The 23,649-nt window shown below is 38.5% G+C and overlaps 1 protein-coding gene across 1 annotated transcript in view; it reads left to right on the forward strand.

Annotated features, from left to right (window-relative positions):
- Positions 1 to 2,277: 2,277 nt before the first annotated feature.
- Positions 2,278 to 23,649, forward strand: part of LOC124392945 (neogenin) — a 148,834-nt gene continuing 127,462 nt past the window's right edge. Inside the window, 1 exon segment of the mRNA XM_046860244.1 lies at positions 2,278 to 2,813. Within this exon segment, the coding sequence (XP_046716200.1) occupies positions 2,723 to 2,813 (91 nt within the window). The 5' untranslated portion in view covers positions 2,278 to 2,722.

Genomic DNA, 23,649 nt, shown 5'->3' on the forward strand with positions numbered 1-23,649 from the left:
CTCTCTCTCTCTCTCTCTCTTTCTTCCCTTTATTTTTGGCAAATGATGAGGTGTCACTTATACAATCATGTTACACCAAATTATAGATTAAAAGTGAAATATTGAATGTACAAACCTTTTCAAGGATTACAAAGGTTTTTTTTTATACAGTACATTGTATGGAGACAAAGGTGGAGAAGTGTATGTCCTGAGCAAAAAAATAAACAGTTTGGAAATGTAATATTTAGCAGAGGTGGGGAATATTATAGGTAGAAGGGCATGCGGATGGCTTGTGAATGTTAGCAAGAAGACCTCCTGCACTGCTTTTATACCTATTTATAAATGAATCAATAAACGTATACATACATACATATCAAGTCAAGTTTATTTCTATAGCGCTTTTCACAACAGACATTGTTTCAAAGCAGCTTTACAGAATTTAACAGTTAAGGTGAATGGTGTGTATTTATCCCTGATGAGCAGCCATGGTGACTGTGGCAAGGAAAAACTCCCTTAGATGTTATGAGGAAGAAACCTTGAGAGGAACCAGACTCAAAAGGGGAACACATCCTCATTTGGGTGACATCAAGAGTGTGATTATAGTCTTTAAAGAACACAGAACACTGGAGAGTGAGAACTTACATGAGCACTGGAGTGAATACACTCATATATAAAAACTGATTTTCTTAACCGTTTTTCATTTGTTATAATGGATATGATGAACTGTCTTAAATGGAGGTGATGAGCCCCACGGTCATGGGTAGATCGGGACGCAATAGGTTTCTTGCTATTCATTGATAATTGTTTAATGATAGTTCGAAAATGTTAACCGCAATTTTATAAACAGTAAAAAAGCGACCATCACTTCCCATTGAGAGATTAATACAATTTATTATTTCCTCGACCCTTTAACGAAAACCACTCATATAGAAAGATTGCAGTGACAAATTCACATAAACAATTTCATATGTTGGCAAAAAGATTGACAGTAATTATAAGTAAGTGGACTACAGACTTGGTAATTATCTCAATGTACTGATCATAGGTTAGAATATTTTGCTTTAATTGTTGTTTATTTAACTGTAATTCTAATGCTAATGATAAAAGGATAAATTTTTTTTATTCGTGAGGCCGTTTCTATACACACTTGTAAAATAATAATTACATGATTATGGCTGTAGCTACATTTGACTCAAGGTCAATAATGAACATTATCCTCATACAACTTTTTACAACTTTATATAAGACTATACCTATTTACAGACATTTATTATTCCTTTACGTACATTTATCTTAAATATAATATTGACTTCAGCCTGGTTCAGCCTTGTATCTTTTATTGCAGCCTTTTTTTATATAGATGCTCGAATTATACTTTTTTTTACATTTACATGTTTGGCATTTGGCAGACGACCTTTTATAGAGCGATCAGATCTGAGCAGCTATGTGGCAAAGTTCCTTGCTCAGGGGCCCAGGAGTAACCCAGGGATTTGGACTCATGACCTTCACATACAGTACAAAGTCAAATACTTTAACCACTGAGCTGTGAATTTATTAATCATACTGTTATTTGGTCAACAACTCTTCAGATATTTACTGGCTACAACCAATGTATTAATTGCTCTATATCTATCTATCTATCTATCTATCTATCTATCTATCTATCTATCTATCTATCTATCTATCTACCTGTCCGTCCGTCCGTCCGTCCGTCCGTCCGTCCGTCCGTCCGTCCATCTATCTATCTATCTATCTATCTATCTATCTATCTATCTATCTATCTATCTATCTATCTATCTATCTATCTATCTATCTGCACTATTTGCACAATTGCTTTTTGCACTTCTGGTAGATGCCAAAATTCTATCTATCTATCTATCTATCTATCTATCTATCTATCTATCTATCTATCTATCTATCTATCTATCTATCTATCTATCTATCTATTTATCTATCTATCGATTTCATCTCACTCCTCATATCCAGCCAGGGTTTTCTCAGGGTTCTCCGGTTTCCTTCTCCCTCCCAGGAAGCATGCAGGCAGTAAAGTGGATTTTCCACCGAGCTTTCTGGAGGTACAGTATGAGAAGGTGTGAAGGACTCAGAATCCAGGAATGAAGTGATTACCAGTTTGTTTTCCTGAGGGTAATTGGAAAGAAATCCAAGCTGCTTTGTACAATAAAGGTATTTTTTTTAATAGGTTGTGGATTCTGAGCTGAGAAAGAGGAGCTGTGGGGAAACCCACCCACACACAACACACACACTCACACAATCCGGAATCCCACTCATGTGCTACTCCTCTGCCGGGTGTTTTCATCGACCAGAAGCTACTACTACAAGCCTCCTCTCCAGACTCCAGCACACTCCAGCACAGCGACTCCACACACCACACTGCAGTGTGTGGAGCTGTGTGTGAGAGCGATTCCTTTTTTCTTTAATTACCTCTTCAAGGCTGTAATGTATCTTCTTTCCCTATATATTTTTTTAAAACCAGATCTTCCCTGCTGCAGCTCCTGGTTGCTGAGTTGAACCCGAGCAGCCGATCTCCTTCCTCCACCAGCTCCAATGTGTCTCCTGCAGGACATTTCTTTCCCTCCTCTCCGGGCTTCTACTCTTCTCAGCGTTTTGCTAATCGCAGCACCTATTTTCTAGCCCAACTTCCCATCGTTTACCTATTATCCCTCTATCATCTATCCATCTTTTTTTTTAAATTTATTTTGGCACTTTTTTCTGCTCCTGTTTCATGGAGGTGATGGCGGAGCAGCAAGCGCGGCTGCTCCTCTTTCTTTTAGCTCTCAACTCTCTCTACACCGGGGCTTCCCATGCGCAAAAAGGTAAGACTTTCTTTCTTTTTTCCTTTTCTTTTATTCTTTGATAATTTGTAACCCATCAAACATCAAATAGATGTAACAGTTTTACGGCCACATTCGTTGCCTTTCATCTCCTGGAATTTCTTTTTAATGTTCAAAGGCTTGTTTGTTTGTCTTTTGATTGCGTCAAAACAACAAAGTGTCTATGAGAAATATTGCTAGTTGCTTAAAGGTCTGATTTGTATCTTGATTGGCTGTTGGAGTCTTGATTGGTTAGAGTTCAAACTGGTGGGAAAAAAGTCCACATTGCATTAGATACTATGATGAATAATGTTTAATGTTTTATTACAAAAAAACTAGCAAACAAACGATAAGAAATGATATTCTAGGGATGAAAAGTGGGAAAAGTTGTTACAACTAAAAAAAGAGAGTGAGAAGGTCTGCATTTGGAGTCACCACTATCACACCAGTGGATCGATGCTTATTGAAAAGCCAGGAACCGATTTTTTTTTTTATCCCGAATCTTTCGTATTCATGCTCTTTAATATACGAACGTAAAAAAGGATAGGACGGTGGGGAATGTGCTGAATGTTTGAGCTCTTGTATTTGTACAAACGAAGGAACTTTGAATGTGTGTGTGTGTTTGAGCTGGAGAATGTTTTTGTTCATGTGGCAAGTTTCGAGTTACTAACCAAAGCCTTCGTCGGTTCGAAAAGAGTGTTCTGGTCACGAAAAAGAGTGCAGATAAACTCTATGACCGTCCCCGCCGGATTTCATGGAGTCATTTCTCTTGGTATGACTTGGAATGAAATGTGTCTTCAGGGCACAAAAATGTAAGACGAGTGCAATGTTATTTATTTGTTTGTTTGCATCTTTGGTCACTGCTTTAGTGTTGGATTTGGAGAATGTGTTAGATTTGGAGACTTTGGAGAGGCAATTTAGCGTAGTTTCTTATGTTTTTAGGTAGAAGGGATGAGGAGAACCTAATGGAAACCCGTATGAAGACTTACGAAGCTTTAAACTCGGGTGCGAACTGTAGACGATGGAGCTGTGAAGTGATCTTCAGACTGATCAACAAATAATTGATCTAAATGCCTTGGTGTAGTTTTTAGAGTAATGTGGACGATACGCACTGAATAAAGTGTGTATATCCTCTGTCTGCAATATGGCATTGAGTAAGAGACAGGAGGCGGAGCTGGAGGTAGCAGAGCTGAAGATGTTGAGGGTTTCGTTAGGAGTGATGAGGATGGACAGGATTAGAAATGAGTTTATAAGAGGGACAGCGCATGTGGGACGTTCTGGAGACAAGCTGAGGGAGGTGAGATTGAGATGGTTTGGACATGTGCAGAGGAGGGACAGTGCAGTATATCGGTAGGAGAATGCTGAGGATGGAGCCACCAGGAAGGAGAAAAAGAGGAAGACCAAGGAGGAGGTTTATGGATGTGGTGAGGGAAGACATGCAAGTAGTTGAATTGAAAAAGGCAGATGTAGAGGACAGGGGGGCATGGAGACGGATGATCCGCTGTGGCGACCCCTAATGCGAGAAGCCGAAAGAAGAAGAAGAAGATACTCTGTCTGCAATATCATTAGATCTGGTTACTCTATCGTTGGAATTTCTTTTGCATAATTGCATGTGGCGCGGCAGGTAATGGGCAGAAATGGAGACATCTGTACTATCTCCGTGGCCCACTCGAGTGCTCTGCAGGGGACGAGGGACGAGTCTCTGATCTCCAAAGCAAGCTTAATCCTCATCAGTGTCAGGGGAGATTCATTGGCGATTCACTGCGATCTCATGAAAACCTGACAGTTATTTCTTGCTTACATGGACACACACACGTACATAGGATTGTAGTAAGCTTCGACTGACTGTGCCTGATTCAGAACCCTCACACATACACACTGACACGTCCTGTGTGTGTGTGTGTGTGTGTGTGTGTGTGTGTGTTCTTGTGTAGGAGTGAATAGGGGAGACAGCAGGGTGTCTCCAGGCTTCTCTCAGCTGTTGCTCTGCCGTCTCGCACAGCTGCCCTTCATTCTAGTTCCCCGCCTGAGATAGATTAATAAACCTGCCTAATTAAGCCCATGTGTAAACACACAGAATTGAACAGGGCAGGGTATTCATTCAAGTGCTCATGCGGGGCACGAGGCTACTCATTGAGTACGGCTCGTTCAGCAATGTGGAATGGACAAGGATTCGTTTCTTAGCACGTCAGTGTCAGTGGAAGCGGATGAGCCCTGCTGTGGACGTTCAATTCTCTTGAACTGTTTTTCAGTTTTCAGATTTCGAATCCGAAAGGGTGCCAAGTGTGCCATACTCAAGGAAGAACAGAAGCTTCACAGGAAAAAAATTCACATGCAGAATCTACAGATCTAACATACAGTTCTTTTTCAAATGGTTTTTGATTTACTTTGACCAGATAAATACACTATATTGCCAAAAGTATTGGGTCACCTCACCTTTCCTGCTATATGTGCTTCTTTTCCAAACTGTTGCCAAAAATATTTTACAGGATGTCTTTAGATGGTGCTATAATAAAATTTTGCATTCGCTTGAACTTGGAAACCCAAAACCTGTTCCAGCATGGTAAGCTCCTTGAAGATCTGGTTTGCATACTTTGGAGAGGAAGATCTTGAGTGGCCTGCTATAGAGCTCTGATCTCATCTCTACTGAACACCTTTGGGATGAATATGAACGCTGGCTGCACCCCAGGTCTCCTCACCTACATCAGTAGCTGCCTTTTGTTACACACTTGTGGCTGATGAACACAAATATCCATAAGCACACTCCAAAATCTTTTGGAACATCTTCCCAGAAGAGTGGAGGAAATCATAAGAGCGAATCAGGACTAAATGTGGAATGCGATGCTCAAAAATCACATACCGCACTTATGACCAGGTGACCCAATACTTTTGGAAATAAAGTGTACATAAATGTGCAAATGATAAATTTAGTTTTCATTGAAAAATCCTCTCAAAGCATGAATTACAGCTTTATACACTCTTGGCATCTGGAAAGTTTTTCTCCAGATATTCAGCTTGAATATTTTGACATGTCTCTTGTAAAACTTGCCAAAGATGTTCTTCACTAGTTGGAAATTCTTTATGACCTTGTGATCCAGTTCATCCCAGAGCAGTTCATTTGGATTTAGGTGTAGTAGCTGGGCAGGCCATTTCATGATAGCTAACACTCCAGCTGAACGTTTGCTCCCTAAATATCGCTTACAGAACTTGTCTTGTTGTATGGTTTAGCCACAGTCCAGAGCCACAGTCCAGACGGAACTGCATGGTGTTGAAGTATGGGATGGTTGCCATATTGGTTCCTTTTACCCAAAATCCAAAACAACCCCAAACCATTAACCTTCCACCTCCATGTTTGACTGTGGGATTGAGGCAGTCTGCTAACATCTAATGTTATTGCCTAAGATGACAGTCTGATGGAAACTAGTGTTGTTAAATTATTACATCTCTCAAAAAAGAAAAAGAAAATGGTGGAAGTGCATGCAATGTAATAAATAAATAGAAAAATTATATATATATTGCACGTGTTCACACATATTGCACCTGAATGGGCTCACATATATTGTGCATGTGTTTGATTACCAGTATCAAATGCGATTTCCTGGTTGCATAGGTGGGGGTTCATGTGTCTTGAAGTTTTGGTGACTGGTGCTCGGTAGTACCAACCACAAAGCAGCAGTTGAAAGAGTGGTTACTGGGTATGTGATGTCCATGGTGATTTTGCATTCCTGTGTCCTCGCTTTGGCGGTGTACAGTTTGCGAAAAGTCAATAATCTTCTTTAATGATGGTGATGCCACTAAAAAGGAGAGAGACATGAGCTAAACTTGAGCTTTGAAACACCAAAAACACAGGTAAAAATACACAGAGGCAACTGAAGTTTGTCAACCGCTGGCAAGAATAAGTATGTATACATCCTAGCATCGTACAAAAATTATATAAAATTTTCCTTAATAGCGCATTAACACAAATACGTTTTAACGGCACTCATTTTATTAACGCGTGATTAATGCAGCACGCATTTCTGTTTGAATATTTTTATTGAAAATATAAAATAAATAAAAAGAACCGAAATTAAAGCCTTCAATGCAACACACTATTATTCACGACGTCCTTTCTTTACTCATATAGTTTTGAAAAAAAATGTACACCGGAATATATTTTTGAATCACTTAACATTTGTTTTACCGATGCACCAAAATCCGCCAAGTTGCACAAATCCGGCAATTAAATCCGTCCGTGTAGAGACATAGAAGCAAAAGTTCCGTTTGGTGTCCGGATGATTTGCGCAATTGAAAACACCATAATTACTTTAAAACATTTACAAGAAAATGTTGCTCTATGTTGGGTTTGGTTTCACTAATAATAAATATACATTTGCATAAAGCATCCATATTTGTACATGCCCATGTTGATTAGATTATGAAAAATATGAATTTAACATTTGTATATTTAGAACAAATAAAAATGTGTGATTAAGTTGCGATTAATCACGAGTTCACTCATGACAATCATGCGAATGATCGTAATTAAATATTTTAATCGATTGACAGCCCTAAATTAGATAGATAGATAGATAGATAGATAGATAGATAGATAGATAGATAGATAGATAGATAGATAGAATTGTTCTGAACTTATAGTTTGTGCTGTTTTGTTCAACCTTGCCTGTTAAAAGAGAATCCACTAACCGTGCTGGCGAGACGTTCTGGACCCGCCCGTGTTGAATGAAAGGAGAATACGCTGGAACGCTGAGGCTTGGATGGAAGAAACGGTCGAGGCCAGTAAATTTGCGGGTGTGGAATAGATGGCGGATTCCAGGCTCATCTGCGTCTCATGTTGCTGTTTATCGTGGCAGAGCATCTTTAGCTTGCTGAGCACAAATGATTACTGACTTGTTAAGCAGCCACTCTCGGTTTCTCCTGGTTTTCTGAGTGAAAAGCAAGCACTAGCTGTTTATTAGCGCTTGTTGAACATTTCCCGCAGATTCTTTTGCAAAGACCATTGGGAAAGTAGAATGAGGGGTTAAAGGCCAAAACTCAACTTTAACTTAGTCAACATGGCTTTTGTTGACAGCCGACTGACAGGCCTGCAGGCTTAGAATAAAAAAAGTGACACATATGGGTGGGTTGGGGGTTGGTGGGCAAAGCTCTGTGTGGGAATTGGAATTGAAAGCCTTGACAGCCATTTGTGAGAAGTTGAATGAGCTAAACTTGGCTGACTTTCAGTCCACATTTAGATTTACACTATATGGACAAAGGTTTGTGGACACATAACCAAGATACAATTGTTCTTTTTGAACATCCAATTCAACATAGAGTCCCCATTTGCTGTTATAATAAGCTCCTGGGAATATGTTCTAGATTTTGGAGTGTGCTTGTGGAGATTTGTGCTCGTTCAGCCACAAAAGTGTTAGTAAAGTCAGGTACTGATGTAGGTGAGGTGAGGAGGCCTGGGGTGCAGTGGGTGTTCCAATCAATCCCAAAGGTGTTCAGGGTTGAGGTCAGGCCACACAATATCTTCCACTCAAACCCATGTAAACCATATCTTCATGGAGCTCACTTTTGTGTAAAGGGCATTGTCATGCTAGAACAGTTTCGAGTTTCCTAATTCAAGTGAAGGGAAAATTGAATTCGACCACATGCAAAGACATCCTATACAAATTCCTGAACCACATATGGCTGGAAAAGTCAGGCGTTCCAATACTTTTTTCCACTGTACTTTATCTCAATGTTTAATCCTTTTCTGACCAATTATTTGTTATTTAGAACATTAAAAGTATTCTGGGATTGGCTTTTTTTTAAATCCAGGAGTGTGAGCACTGGCCTGAAGTGTACACGTCCGATTTTTATAGATTTTCAGTACAAGCGACAGTGCTAGAGCCTGGCTACTGACGTGCACAAACTTAAGATAAGCGGAGAGGAAAATTGTGCAGCACTAAGACTTGAAAATAAGAACAAGTTTCATCACCCGATAAGCCTGCGTTCTTTATTACAGCAAGACTCGATTTAACGCAGTTCCAGTGATTATCGCTGCAATTCGTGTCATGCCTAACATCACAGTAACTTGGGATACGATCCCTGTACCCCGTGCTAGGGATGCACATCTCCATATCTGAGACCAATGCGATTCGCGTTTCGTTGCATAGCCAACGATACGGTACATTACAAATACATATGAAGCAGCTTCCGATGCGATACGATTTCCCTATTTAATGCAAATTAATTTTACCGATAATTTGATTTTATTTCTTTGGTTCAGACAGACAGCAAATGATACATTTATTCAAGTGTTGTCTGAATTCTAACACATGGCCTTCTTTTACAAACAGGCCTTTTTAAGTGCAAAAAGAAAAAAGACTCAATAAAACCAGACGTCCTTTTCCTTTTCTGTCTCAAGGAAGATGCAGCTCTACCTCTGCCATATTAATCTATATTAGAGGCCGACTGATTGATCGGCCGGCAAATTAATTGGGCCGATTTCTTGCATTTATAAATGAATCGGCATCAACCGATTGTGCTGCAAATCAGGCCGATTATTAGGCAGGCGCATCTGACACACCAAACCACGCGTGTACGTTATGCGCTTGTGTAAGAGAACATAGCTTTCTCATACCAACAGGTGGCAGTAGTGTGCATTCGATATCCACCCTAGGAAACCAGAAGCGTTACAACTTAAATATCGAAAGCGGCAGCGTTGACTTCTTCAATCTGATTGGTCTGATGTCAATTAAGTTTTTGTAACAATGGCTATAGGAATTAATTAAATTATCATCACAGGTTTCTATCAGTGTGCCCATTCTAATGCATTCTTTATTGTTGCTATGGAAACAGTTCATTCGCTCAAGAATTAATGGATAATGTAAGTATGTGTGTAATAAAAACAGATGATGTTAACATTTGGAGGCTTTCTGGCACATTTGAAGAGCTTTGGCACACCTGTAGCTTTGGCTATTGGGACACCTGATTTTTCCAGCCATATGTGCTCCTTTCTCAAACTGTTACCACAGAGTTGGAGGCACACACTTGTATAGGACCTCTCTGGATGGTGTAGCATAAAATTTCCCCTTTACTTGTACTGGAAGACCCAAATCTGTTCCAGCATGACAATGCACCTGTGAACAAAGCCAGCTCAATGAAGATATGGTATAAAGGTTTGAAAAGGAAGATCTTGAGTTGCCTGCTCAACACCTTTAGGATGAATTGGTACGCTGACTGCATGCCAGGCCTCCTTACCTCACCTACATCAGTACCTGACTTTGTTAACACCCTCATAATCTCCACAAGCACACTCTAAAATCTAGAACATCTTCCCAGTAGAGTGGAGGTTATTTTACCCGCAAATGGGGACTAAATGTGGAATGGGATGTTCAAAAACCTCAAACGTATTTTATGGTCAGGTGTCCACATACTTTTGCCTATATAGTGTACCATTCTACCGTCTTTTGGGCTTATTGACTTTGAGAACGTTATAAAGGGAGCCTAAGGAGAGAGAATTTATGACAGGTATGTAAACGATAATTGGAAGTAACTCGCTGTGCCAATACGTTAAATGTAACTACAAACGGTTTTCTGTTCTTTCATGAATTAAAACATTGAATTGGAGACACAAGGTTGTGATAAAAGAGGAATAAAATGCTTAGCGCCGTCATAGGAGAATAATCCACTTTTGACTAGTCATTCGTCGCGGTTTAATCTGTTACTTTGAGATGCATTAAAGCAAACTGACATAGCAAAACACATAGCGCTAATTACATTTGCCATGGATTTTAAAATGAGCAAGTATTAAGTAAGATTTCAAAATGAATGTACAGCCTTCAAAGGTCCGTGCTGTAAAATTGGGTTATTTTCTTTATTTTAAACTGAATATAAAAGGAATTTTGAAATGGTCCATGGTCATTGTATTTATTCTTTTTTTTTTTTTTTTTGTAATTGTAATTGTTAAAGCAAAATGTAAATTATGACTCCTTTTGTTCCTTTTCTGATTCAGTGTTGAAAGCAGAAAAAGGAGAAAATGATTTTTTTTTTAAGGTTTCTGATCACACAAAAAAAGAGGAAGCAACTGTTAATTTTCTCTATTCGTTTAATCGTACAAAATCAAAACACGCGATCAAAATCTCACTACTAAATATGATCAAGTGCACAATTTTTCCAATCTAACATCCAAATCGAACCTGTAGATAAAAGTACATTTCTTTTCAATTTTTATTTAATTTTAAGAAATGTCCACTCTGCAGCCAATTGCACAAATTCTCAATAATATGAAACAAAGAAATCGCTGAAAATCAAGTATGGGCAGGGTGGGGTGGTGGGAGATGGGACATGGCTGGGTTATTTGGGGTTCTTTTGCAATGAGTTTCAAAAGATTTGGTGCAGAATCATGCCACTTTTTGAAAAGCATGTAGTGATCCATATGAACTTCTCAGATTGAAGCCTGAGTATTGGATGAAGCTACAGATGGATGCCTGATCAGCTATTTTACATCCAGGAGTCCAACAAAAACAAAAATGTTAATTAACTATGTTTATATACATTCATATATATATATATATATATATATATATATATATATATATATATATATATATATATATATATATATATATAAAATGAATGAGGCATATTTCAAATATTTAATATTTTTTAACAGTTATATGGGAAATGTTCACATTTTCAATACTTGATATGCAGTTATCAGCTTTGAACAAAAGATCGGATATTCCTCGTGTTTAATCCCATCGATTGGACTGTGTGATCAGACGCCACGTCTCCTGCATTTCATCTCACATAAATGATAAGGTTTTTGCACGAGCTTGCGGAGTCCATTCCGGCATGAGTGCACACGGCCATTTAAAAAAAAAAAAGAAAAAGAAATAACCGAATAAGAAATTTCAGTATAAATATTTCAAAGGTTCTCTATTGTTCGTTATGAAACAGCTTGTGCTCAATGAGCGAAGGAAAGCAAAAACAGAAGTGTCTTTACTGTAGATCTCAAATATTTAATATCTTAGTTAGGGTTTTTCACTGATTTAGAAGCAGTGCAAAGGAGCGGGAAAAGCTGTTGCCTTGTAAACGACCTACGGTGTATTGAAAAAGTATTGGCACTTTGTATGAAAAACGGACCACTGTCACTAATTGTGTGTATGTGATACATTTAATTACTGAAAATAAATATTTGATTTGATTGCACTCGGTTCTGTTTTAAAAACACTGCGCACATGCAACAAACTTCGACCGAATCATTTAGCAAGAAAGTTAGGTACGACAGAAAAAGCAACAGATGATACAAAGGTATAACAAACGCTGTCACCAATAACATTGCCAGAGACATGGTACCAGTTTTAGCAGTTAAGAGAGCGCACGAGGTGCAGAAGGTTCACTTTACAGCAGAGCAGGGATTTTTGTTGTTCTTACTTTAGTGTTTCTGCTTTGTCTTATAAAGGCCACAAAATTCAAAAATTGAAAAAAAACTATATTTTAGGCCTTTAAAAGTCTTAAATTCACGGTTCTAGGTCTTAAATAATTTCCAAATGTCCATGTAACGCTACCTCTAATGCTCATGGAAATGCTCTTGCAGTACTACATTTTTTTCCATGGTGATGTAGTTCTTTCATTCGCTGGTCCAAATATAATGCACTGTATTGCTAGCACTTCCCAAGTTTGCTTTGTAAAAATCAAGAGTTGTCGTCTTATTTATCTTAAGTTTGTAATCTAGCGTACCAGTGTAGATTTATTCATTGCTAGAGACTCAATGAACTTTTGTACGTAGCTCTGGACAAGGGCGTCTGCTAAATGCCGCAAATGTAAATGTACTACATGAGACCAAATGAGCAACAGCCAATCAGATTTTTTGTTATTTGCACAAATCTCTCTTGGGTTGTCCATTTAGTGTGTTGTTTCAATGAATCGGTGTTCTTCTTACATTGTTGAATTGTTGACACATTTTGGAATTATGCAAAATATCGTCTGACGGACGAAATCCCAGGAAATATCGAGATTTTTTTAATATCGCACACCCCTATGTCATGATTAGTCGCCGTTCAAAACCAGACAGTTACCTTTTATTTTTTATTTCCAAAATGCCGATTTAAACAATTTCATTATATGTGTGTTGCATGCCCAATTTTCCCCAGACTCACTCATACACGGAAAGTATAAAAAATTTTTTCTCAGGAATGAGGTGTGTACCTGTCTGAGTAGAACAAAAGCACTGCTGATCCCTGGGCTATGCCTTCTCAGCATTGCATTGTGTGTGTCTGCATGTCTTGGGAAGGAGTGGTCCCAAAGAGGTGGTGGTGGTGGTGGTGGTGGAGCGGCTCATAGGTGAAGCCTGGTTTAAAAACGGAGAGCTTAAAATTTTTACTGTTGACGTCTTGAGCCTTGTCCTTGACCATCATTTCCTAGAATTAATTTTAAAGCTGCTTTGCGTTAAAAACGTCTGCCGAGAAAATCTATGTGCGAGATCCGCTCCTATATTGGCTTTAATACTTGTCAAATATTAAAAATCTGCGCAATCTTTATTATTTTTTTCGAACCAGGTTGTAAAACACAGCTCGGGCTGACTCTTGCTGGGAAAAGCCATATATCCTTTCACCTTCCCAGGAATGATTGATTTAAAAGAGTGAAGCTGGCAGTAACGGCGTGCTTTACAGCGGCGGTACACACAGGGCCGCAGCGGTCGTAAAAGGCACTCAGGCTTTGCAATGGCTTGTGAATGATAAACTGACCTTTCCTTCTCATTAGTTTTATGGAGTATCAGCTTTATCTCTCCAGGGCAGGGCCTGTTTATGGATAGGCCTTTGTGTGTTCTTTTTTTTGGGGTGTTTTGAAGTATTGAAGGAAAACAACAAAATGTCCCTAAAAACCCACTGGGCAAGACACGGCCAAGTAAAAGACGAGCATCAGCGTTAGTTCGTCATGAGGTGCTAAAGCAGATAAAGACCGCGAGAAAGCAAAGAATGAGTTGAGTAGAAAAAGTATGAACAAAATGACTTTACTAAAACCATTGGGGCTGAATTAGCACAAATCTCCACAAGCACACTCGAAAATTTTGGGGAAAATTCGTCCAGAAGAGTGGAGGTTATAATATAAGGGACTTATATTATGTGGAATGGGATGCTTAAAAAGAAAGTAAGATTCTTATGGTCAGGTGTATATGAGATGATAAAAAAAAAAAACATACTATGAAAAAAGAAACTTTTCCTGTTGGGAATCCAACCACAGAAAAAAAAACATGGCAGAATGTAAATATTGTCAAAGGGAAGGGAACAAGACTCTATTCATGATCGGTCAATATCAATAGACCTACTCATGAAGACCGATGATGGTTCCTGGAGACGGATTTGAGACTTGAAAAACCTTGGTATAAAAACCTGTATTCATTTCGTGCTCATGCCCTCAGATAGATGTTAGATGTCAGTCAAGTGTGAACACGGCATTTCTATCTAATGCCACATGCAACTGAAGGTCATTAAAGTTAGCATTTGACTTGAACTCCAACAAGTGATGTCAAATCAACATGGCTAACATAACAATTTAAAGAGTTAATTAGATGTCACTTCAACGTCACAGTTGTAACGGTACACAAAGTTCACGGTTTGGTACGTACCTCGGTTTCTAAGTGTTAGTTCAGTTCAATTTTGATATGGTTAGGGGGAAGAAATGCATTGAAAAAAATTGCAGTTAATTTTTATGAACATTTCAGAACAACAGTTAAAAAAAATCAATAAAATGCTTGGTTAAATAATATATAAAATAATATTTTATAGAGATAAAATATATAAAAAAATTGAATAGAATAAATAAAATGCATTGAATACACTTTATTATATTGATTCAATTTGGTAATTAATTTTTTACTAACAAATTAAGTAAAAAAAAAATTAATAAATGGAAAATATTAATTAAATAGTTTACATTCGTTGACCCCATTTGTGTAATACAGATGTGTATATAAGTGTGTTTTACATTTAATATTTATTTTTCTAAAGACTACTTAAATGTTCTAATTATTTTAGCATACTTTAACAAATGTCTTTATTCTTTCCATACTGCATTCATTCACTTCCTCGATATGTGGAATTGTCAGGATTTTCTCCTTTTAAGAGAAATTCTTGAATCAAACGATAAAGACTCCATATTCTGAGGCTGTCGTAAAAATGAGTTTTACAACGCACCACAAAACGTATTTCGGCACGCTGCAAATCATATTTTCGGTTCAGACTGAGTAGCCACAGGGACGCTGCGCTAACTCTAACTTATTTTTTATACCCCTGGCATTGTTGTGTATGTTCTCAAGTTTAATAATAATATTTAATATTAGACTGAACAAACCTGTGGTCCGCTACTTAACACATGTGCCGTGACTGAAAGCCATGTACTGAAAAATTTCGGTACGAATACATGTACCATTACACCTCTAGGCACAGTCCATCAGGATCGCTAGATTTCTGCACAGAGGTATCCATGTCAGAGTTAATTCGACTACCACATAAATTAAGGAACTGCAGGTGACCGAAGCTTGTAATAAATGATGACCTGCATGGTAATTAACACATCCTTAATCTTCTTGTGACTGACTTTCTTTGTCCTCTGTCCTTTTCGTCCTTTGCGGATATGCCAGAGGAGCTGTGCATTTCTGGATTACGCTTCCTATGACCCCTGTTTGAACCTGTCATAACCGTCCAATCCGTCAGTGGAGATATCGCTCTGGAAAGACCGATGGGAGTTAATTATACGGTGGGTCTGTGTCGTCAGCGAGCCAATTAATTTTATCCTTTAGCAACAGCGGATAATAAACGTTTTTCTGCATGCGAGTACGCATCCAGCTCGGCTGCTGCGTGGGGGCTTTTTCAGTCAGAATCAAATCACTGTTGCTAATTAAACACAAGTTTAGGCGGGCAATTACCTTGCTGCCTGTGGTACGACAGGAAAATGCATATTCCTTTACGTAAGGAGGGTCTCCCGGGACACTCGCCTGAACAAATCGCTCTTGATTTGACGATGAACTCGGGTGATTGTGTAAACTCCAAGCTTGTGAAGAGAGAGTGTGGTTTTTCTTTCATTCACCACATAGAACAGGAAGTGCCTGCTTTACACTTTGCGACTTAGCCCTGCTCGATCCACATAAACAGTCTCAAGATCCAAGTTACTGTCCAACTCAGGAACTTTGACAGTGGTTTTGGACTGTAATTAATATCAACAGTCTGCGACAATGGTTTAGAGCCACAAGTTGCATGAAGAGTTTTGCATTTTTGCATTTATCGCTGGAACTGTAATGAATGGACATTCGGTGAAACTCAGATTCCTATTCGAGTCTGGTTCCTCTCACACTGTCTTCCGCATGCCATCCTCAATAAGTTTTTTACTTGCCACAATTGCCATTGGCTTGATCATTAGGTATAAACTTTTACGACAACAATTACAGGTAGTTGTTGGTAGTTGGTAGTTGGAACGATGGAAATGCATTACAATGACCCCATCATAACTTAAAATATTGAAGCCAAGACCCAGGAGTCTTAAAGAAGGGTGATCAGTATGGGGTTATACACTGTAATTTGTAAATAATTAAACTCATTACAGTACATAATTTAGCAAAACAGAGCAACTCACACTACCGTAATGTATAAACTTTGCAGTATGTAGTATGTACAGTATGTATGTTGCAGCGGGCACGTAGATGGAGCCACACGCTGTCTGTTTCAGTGTAGGGCATTTTTTTATAGCGCTATCGTCATAGTAAGAATTAAAAATCGTAAGTCGAACCATCGCAACTCGGGGACTACCTGTAAACGGAACAAACTTATAGGCACTAAGCTTGTATGTTCTTTTATAACTGCTTTATTTTTGTAAAGCTGCTTTGAGATATTGTCGAATGTTAAAAGTGCTGTACAAATCAAAATGAATTGAATGACATTGACGCTGCCATGTGATTATACCAAAACTCTTCAAGCTGAGTTTCTGTTTAACATTATCATGTTTAGCCTGATGGTGTTCGATCTGAGCGAGCAGAGTTCGGATCATCGCGGTGGTATAAATGGACAACCGAGTAGAAAAGGAAGCTCAGTGCTCGCTGACTCAAACTGCTCGATTCCTCTACTGATGGTGCTCAGGTTACATGTAAAGTACAAAAGATGCTCCAGTACTTCCTGCTGATATAAACATTCAATTCAATTCAATTCATTTTTATTTGTATAGCGCTTTTAACAATGAACATTTTCTCAAAGCAGCTTTACACAGATAATGTGGTGATAAAAAATGAATATTATAAGTGTAAGTTTGTCCCTGATGAGCGAGCCGGTGGCGACTGTGGCAAGGAAAAACTCCCCGAGATGGCATAAGGAAGAAACCTTGAGAGGAACCAGACTCAAGAGGGGACCCATCCTCATCTGGGTTGCACCAAATGTCCATTTATTGCAGATATACAATGTTGCGGGGTACAGTGATGGTGATCAGAAGCAAACTGTAGTCCTGAGTCAGTGTAGGAGACTGTTGACATTAACTACAGTCCAAATCCATCCTCAAAGCTCCCGTTCTTACTCCGGAATTTAATGGAACCACCCAAGGCGTTGATAACAAAACCGTCCCCAGCTGCACAGAGTGGCCTCCAAATGAAGAGAACACTATCCAGAGGCAGGCCTGGACGAAGTGAGAGAGAAAAGGGGTGACAGGAAGAGAAGGATAGGGATTATTATGTGTCCTTATTGTTGTATGAAAGTTAATGTCACTGTGCAGTTTGAACATTCGTTGAATACATGCAGATCGCTGACTTTTTGTGTCGTAGGCTTATATCAATTAATGTCTTATGCTATTGAAGTTTTTCATGAGCACGAGCCTTATTTATTTATTTTTTTATTATTGCAACATCTCTATTGTTTCATGCCAATAAACCAGCCTGAGCATGTAAAGGAAGCGTTGTGTACGTGCCACGAACGTTATATTATTCCTTTTTTGTTGCAATGTTTTGCAAAAAAGCAGTGAATGAAATTCCATTATCTCATTATTATGTGTGAGACCAAGTCAGACAGCGAGAGAGAAAGACACAGGTGTCATATTAGCACTCCAGATAAAGCCAGAGTGAAGGTTTAGACGCCTCCACAAAGGCCATGAGACTGGGCTCAGTGCCCCGATCTAACAGTAGGGCTTAATTAAACGAGAAAATTACCACCCTATTAATAAATCAGTCGTCGCTCATTTAATGTTAACACGGTCAGTGTGCGTTTACTCGCCCCGCAGCACCTGTAGGCGTAATTAATTTAACACGTGCCCTGTTCCCTGTTTTGCAATGCTGCAGTGTTTCCCTGTTGTTGTTGTTGTTTTATGCTGAAGTGCATTTAGCATGAGCCAAGGCACTGTGTTAATGGTGCTTTTAGATCGCTATTATTGGAATCACTATTTTGCCATCTGTAATGATCAACACTGACGGGAAACCAGAGAGAAAGTCTGAAAAAGAAAAGGTTGACGGACAGAGCAGCAGGCTTCACTTCCATGAAGCTTGCACGGTAGAACGTTTTGAAGAACCTGTTCAGGTTACTTTCCTTTATACAAGGTCTTATAAAGTGTCCGTGTACTTTTAATGCTGATTGAAATTCACTCTTTTGTTGAATTAAAAAAAATAATTTCTGTGGTGGATGTTCTTTCTTTCGCTAGTCCAAATATAATTCTCTGTATTACGACTACAAATGAGATCGACACGCAACAGCCAATCAGCTTTCTGTTATTAGTGCAAATCTCTCTTGAATCATAGCACAGGCGTAAAACAGATTTTATTTTCAGCTTTGAAGAAGTGCAAGTTTAGCGATACTTAGCTAAATTAGGGCTCGGTTAATGCTTTTTGCTAACACTGTATTTGCGTGAACTTGTGATATAGGTTTTATATTTAACTGTAAATGGTTTTCAAAAAGTGTTACATTTGTTTTGGTGAAACCTGCAGAAACCCTGTCATATGTGGTGCGTCACAGCACCCTAATGGCACATCTAATTTGATCCTGAATTTTACATTCCAGTCTTTTCCTTCCACTGGATTCATTTGGCTAAGTTAAACCCTACCCGGAAATGTACTGACCTTTGGATTAGTAAATCTGTGAATTTTTACACACGTCCTGCTTACAAATCGGTCCGTTTTCCGAGTTTTAAATAAAACGTAGTTTTCGCAGCATTTCAATTTTAACCAAGGCTGTTCATTTTTCTAACGATTATTTGTGTTCATTATTTTTTCTTTTAGGCATGTGTACCACCAGCATGACATTGTTTAATTACTTTAAATGCATTAACATGAAATGCATTGAGGTTAGTATACGTATACCAAATAAATTGAGGTGTCCCCAGTCTGCACATGTGGTTTGAGTCATGGCTTTGACTTTGAGTGACAGTTGGCTGCACTGATAAGGCTTTCAGAGGGGAAACTATTATGTGTTATACAGGAAGCAATCACGAATAGCTGGCTGCTGCCTAATCCACCTGAGTAAATATATTTGGATAGCTATGTTGAGGATCAGGTCCAAATAAAAGATTAGGTCTCTCCTTTGGTTGTTCATTGTGTTTTCTTTATAAAATACACTATATGGTCAAACGTTTTGGACACTTGACCATCACACCATGTTTTTTTATTTACGTAATTTTTTTATTGACCTTATTTACCCACTGAACCCCTTTGGGATGAATTTTAAAACTGCCTAAACACTGCCTAAAATCCCAAACGTCTTTATCTAACATTAATATCTGATCCCACTAATTATTTTTAGAAACACCTACAGATACACTTCAAAATCTGGAATGGGATGTTTAACAAGAACCTTGTATGTATTTGGACTGTAATTAATATCAACAGTCTGCAACAATGGCTCAGTAGCACTGGTTTCATAAATGGTTCTGCTTTAAAAGACCATCACTGAACAGTACACCTCAAAAACGATAGAACTGTAATGAATGGATATTGGATACCCAGAGAAGGATGGGTTCACCTTTGAGTCTGGTTCCTCTCAAGGTTTTCCTCTCAAGACTCATTAGGAAATAAATTTATAGGCACGAAACTTATACATTCTCATACAACTTTATAACCGCTTTATCTCTGTAAAGCTGCTTTGAGACAATGTCTATTGTTAAAAAAAACTATACAAATATTAATGAATTAAATAAAAGAACATGCTTGTGATTGTTGGAGATACACAAACTTTTGGTTAATCTAAGGTCTAAATACACAATTTGTATCTATATAATGTTCAGCTATATTTCACTAATTTATGTCTTTGGTTTACTAAGATAACCTTCCTGACTAGACGGCCATTTTGTTTTTTCGACCAAATTCTCAACACTTAATCTAGAAGTTCAGTCGGAAGCTAGACATATAGGAACAGTCGTCCAGCTGTGGTCAAGCAGTACTTTTTGTGTAATGTAGAATCTTTTCCCAGTTCTCAAATACCTTTTAATGATTCGTTTGAGTGACATTATTAATGAACCCATGAGTTTTCCATTGGAACACAGAAGGTCATATTCAGGTGCTTGAAGAACCTCATACATTTTTTTTTTAATTCATCACAGTAAGATGTCATCACATTCACCTTCACTGAAAATGACACAGTGTAATGAAAAAGCAACGTACGTGATTTAACGACTCCTTATGCCTCTTTTCTGACCTGCAGCAAGTCCTAGTCATCCTCCTTATGGCTTTTTGCACCATGATTAATAGCTAAATTGTATATGTAGGGCTGCGATAACTGTGAAAGATCATTGACCGTGACCAATTTACTTAGTCGTTTGTGGGCGGTGGGGCTGCATTATGTTCAATGGCACGTCGTTGGACAACAGAGGCGGGGTGCAGTTTTAAGGAAAGCGGATTAGGCACTCATCTGGATCAGGCTGCTTCAGTTATTTAGGTTTCTTTGTGCTTCTGGGAAACTCTTGAATCAATCTTATGATTTGGCCTGATGTTGCAGTTTATTGATGAGATCTGATCAAATCTTCCTGCCAGTAAATTTCCAATTTATTTTACCCTGATAATTAAGAATAAATACATTTTTACACTTAAACCTTCCAACCACTTTTAATAAAGTTCAGCAAATGAACTGCTTTTTTTCTTTTCGCTCAGAAGAATCAAATGTATTCACTTCCAGCAGCAGGTTTGTCATCAGTACTAAGATAAAGCCGAAGCCAATCGATTAACAGCGATATTTTTAACGTTGCTTCACAGAGCAATATCTGGCTGTTATTTTTAATCCGTTTATCCACCCTTGAGAGTTTGAGCCAGTTTCTGCTTTTAATCCAGCTGCTTGTCAAGAACAGGCTGCAGCCGGGAGATAAAAGCCCAGTCACGTCGGCTGGAGAAGACGAGGCCAAAGCAGTAATGGAAAGGGCAGTCTCAGACAGGTGAGCGACACAAGGAACAAGAGGGAATGCCTGAGGAAAGGGAAAAAACCCACCATCAAAAAAAAGCTTGAGAAAGCTGCTGCGTGTCATACCTTTAAATATTTCTGGAATAGGTTATAAGAAGCACATACTGACCGCCTTTTTACTATAGGCTTTTGGAGACAATCCTATGAGACATAGGATCTGAGCTGCTCAGAACAAGATGACCCTGTACTGTACTTGAACCTGTGCCTTGCAGATGGAGGCGAGTCCCTTCCAAACTTCTTGGCGCAAAGCACCTTAAGTTGCGATGGTTCGACTTTTTTGATTTTCCATGGTTTATTTTTCGATCTTATGATGACGATAGCGATACGACAAAATTGTAAAAATACACAGAAAAGGCATTACATTGCCTTTATTTTATTATTTTATTGGCTAGTCTGGGTTAGAGCATCTCCAAAAATGCAGCTTTTGTGGGGTTTCCCAGTCTGCAGTGGTCAGTATCTATCAAAAGCGGTTATCACTACTATATACTGATCATCGATCTTTAAGACTTCAAAGTAGACTAGGCCATGTCTCAACTGACGATATTTTCAAGTTATGATAGGGTCATCGAAACGCATCTCTATTGTAAGTCTGTGGCTAGCTGTACATGATGTGGACACCTTACATTTAGTCAGAAGCCTTGAAATGTCTAGAATGCCTTTAAATGTTGTAGGATTAAGATTGTACCTCAGTGGAATTTAAGGGCCCAAACCTGTTTCAGCATTAAAATGACCCTAAGATTTATACCATTATGCTCTGCCAAGGTTGGTGTGGATCAAGTTCAGTGTCCAGCACAGATCTCTGACCAAACCCTATAAATCACTTTTGGGATGCATAAGAATTCTAACTGCACCCCAGGCCTCCTCGTTCAACATCAGTACCCAGTCTCACTAACGCTTTTATAGCTTAATGCACAATCCCCAAATCTAGAATATTACAGTTTTAGTGAAAGGTCTTCAACAAGAAAATATGGGTGAATATCACAAATATTATTGCAATATAGTGTCTCCCATCATTACAAACCTACCAACAGGTGTATTTCTCTGAGAACCGTAAACAGATAAGCTAGTGGTAGAAAGTTATGGCTAAATAATGACAGTTAATCAGAGATTGGATTCAATTGGATAGCTAATAAACATTTTTGGCTAAAAAAAATCTGCTGGTGATTTGGAAGGTACATACTCATTCTCAACATACTCAACAGTGAACTAATCAATTCATGCTTCAGAATACTACGTTTATTGCAAAAAGTGTTTTTTTTGTTTTTTGTTTTAGTATCTAGGGACTCGTTTTGATTACTCAATTCTGTTTCAGTTCAGTGGTCCTTCCTTCATTAACTCCTAATGTATTTAGGAATCGCAGTCGAATGAGGCACTCTGGGAGTGAGATTGAATCAGGTCTAAAGAGGCTTCAGAACAATTACCAGCCGGTAATGGTGTACCTGTATCGAACAGATATTTACCCCTGACCCAGTTCTGGTTCCGTTGGGACTCCTTTCGGCTCTAAACTAATTTAACCTGCCAATGCTAATGAGGGTGGTCAGGCCGGTGGTCTCTCAGGGGAGCTATCCCTTTTATGTAGCTTCCCTCATCCCAGTTTCAATTTGATTCATTAGAATATGATCCACAAAGCTGATCTGCGATCAGTGTAAAAGCGAGTTCCAGCACATCAGGAAAAAAATGACTGTGTTGGAGTCTTAATATAATTGTGTGTATTATTAGCGTTTTAAATAGGTTGTTGTGTGCTTTGAGGTCCGCCGTGCTAATTAATGTTTTAGATGCCTTTGTATTGAAGAACAAGAGTGTGAATCCAGGAAGACTCTTTTGCAGAATGAGAAGAAACAGCATGGATTTTTGGACTTCCTGTGGTGAATGTGTCTGTGGCTTTTGAATATGCACATCAATAGCATACATGTATCTGATTAAAGGACCTTGTGGGTTTTTTTTAGAATTAGGGATTCTGAAGTGTTAAATAACAAGCATACAGTCGATCCTAAACAAAGGCTTTAGTGAATGCAGAATAATTAGGCTAGATTTCCTTAACTGATTTAGCTAGCAGTAAGGTCGTCCACGTTTTCTACTGAAAAAGAACGTTGTTGCTAGGCTTGTTTCAAATCTAGCCTTATGCTGCACTCATTGCAATACAGCAACAACAGTGTGTTATAGTAACATGACTAGCAACAATTGCTAGTAGTGTTGATTAGCTTCTCAAACCAGTGATTAGTTTAGTCAGTGCTATATATTTAGCCAAGTACTGCTGTGTATATTGACTGATCTAAAGCCAATTCTGCTTTAACGTGATTTAAAAGACTGTCATTTACCATGGTCACAGTGCTCACAACCATGTTGATTTGATGTAACACTGCAAACGGGGAAGGAAGGGAGTTTAAAATACAATGTCAAATTGATGAGGTACATCATAAATTACAGGTTTAAAGGGATGTTTGGGTGTGTTTTAT

Source organism: Silurus meridionalis, chromosome 10 (assembly GCF_014805685.1).
Source record: "Silurus meridionalis isolate SWU-2019-XX chromosome 10, ASM1480568v1, whole genome shotgun sequence".
In the NCBI taxonomy this organism is placed as follows: Eukaryota; Metazoa; Chordata; class Actinopteri; order Siluriformes; family Siluridae; genus Silurus; species Silurus meridionalis.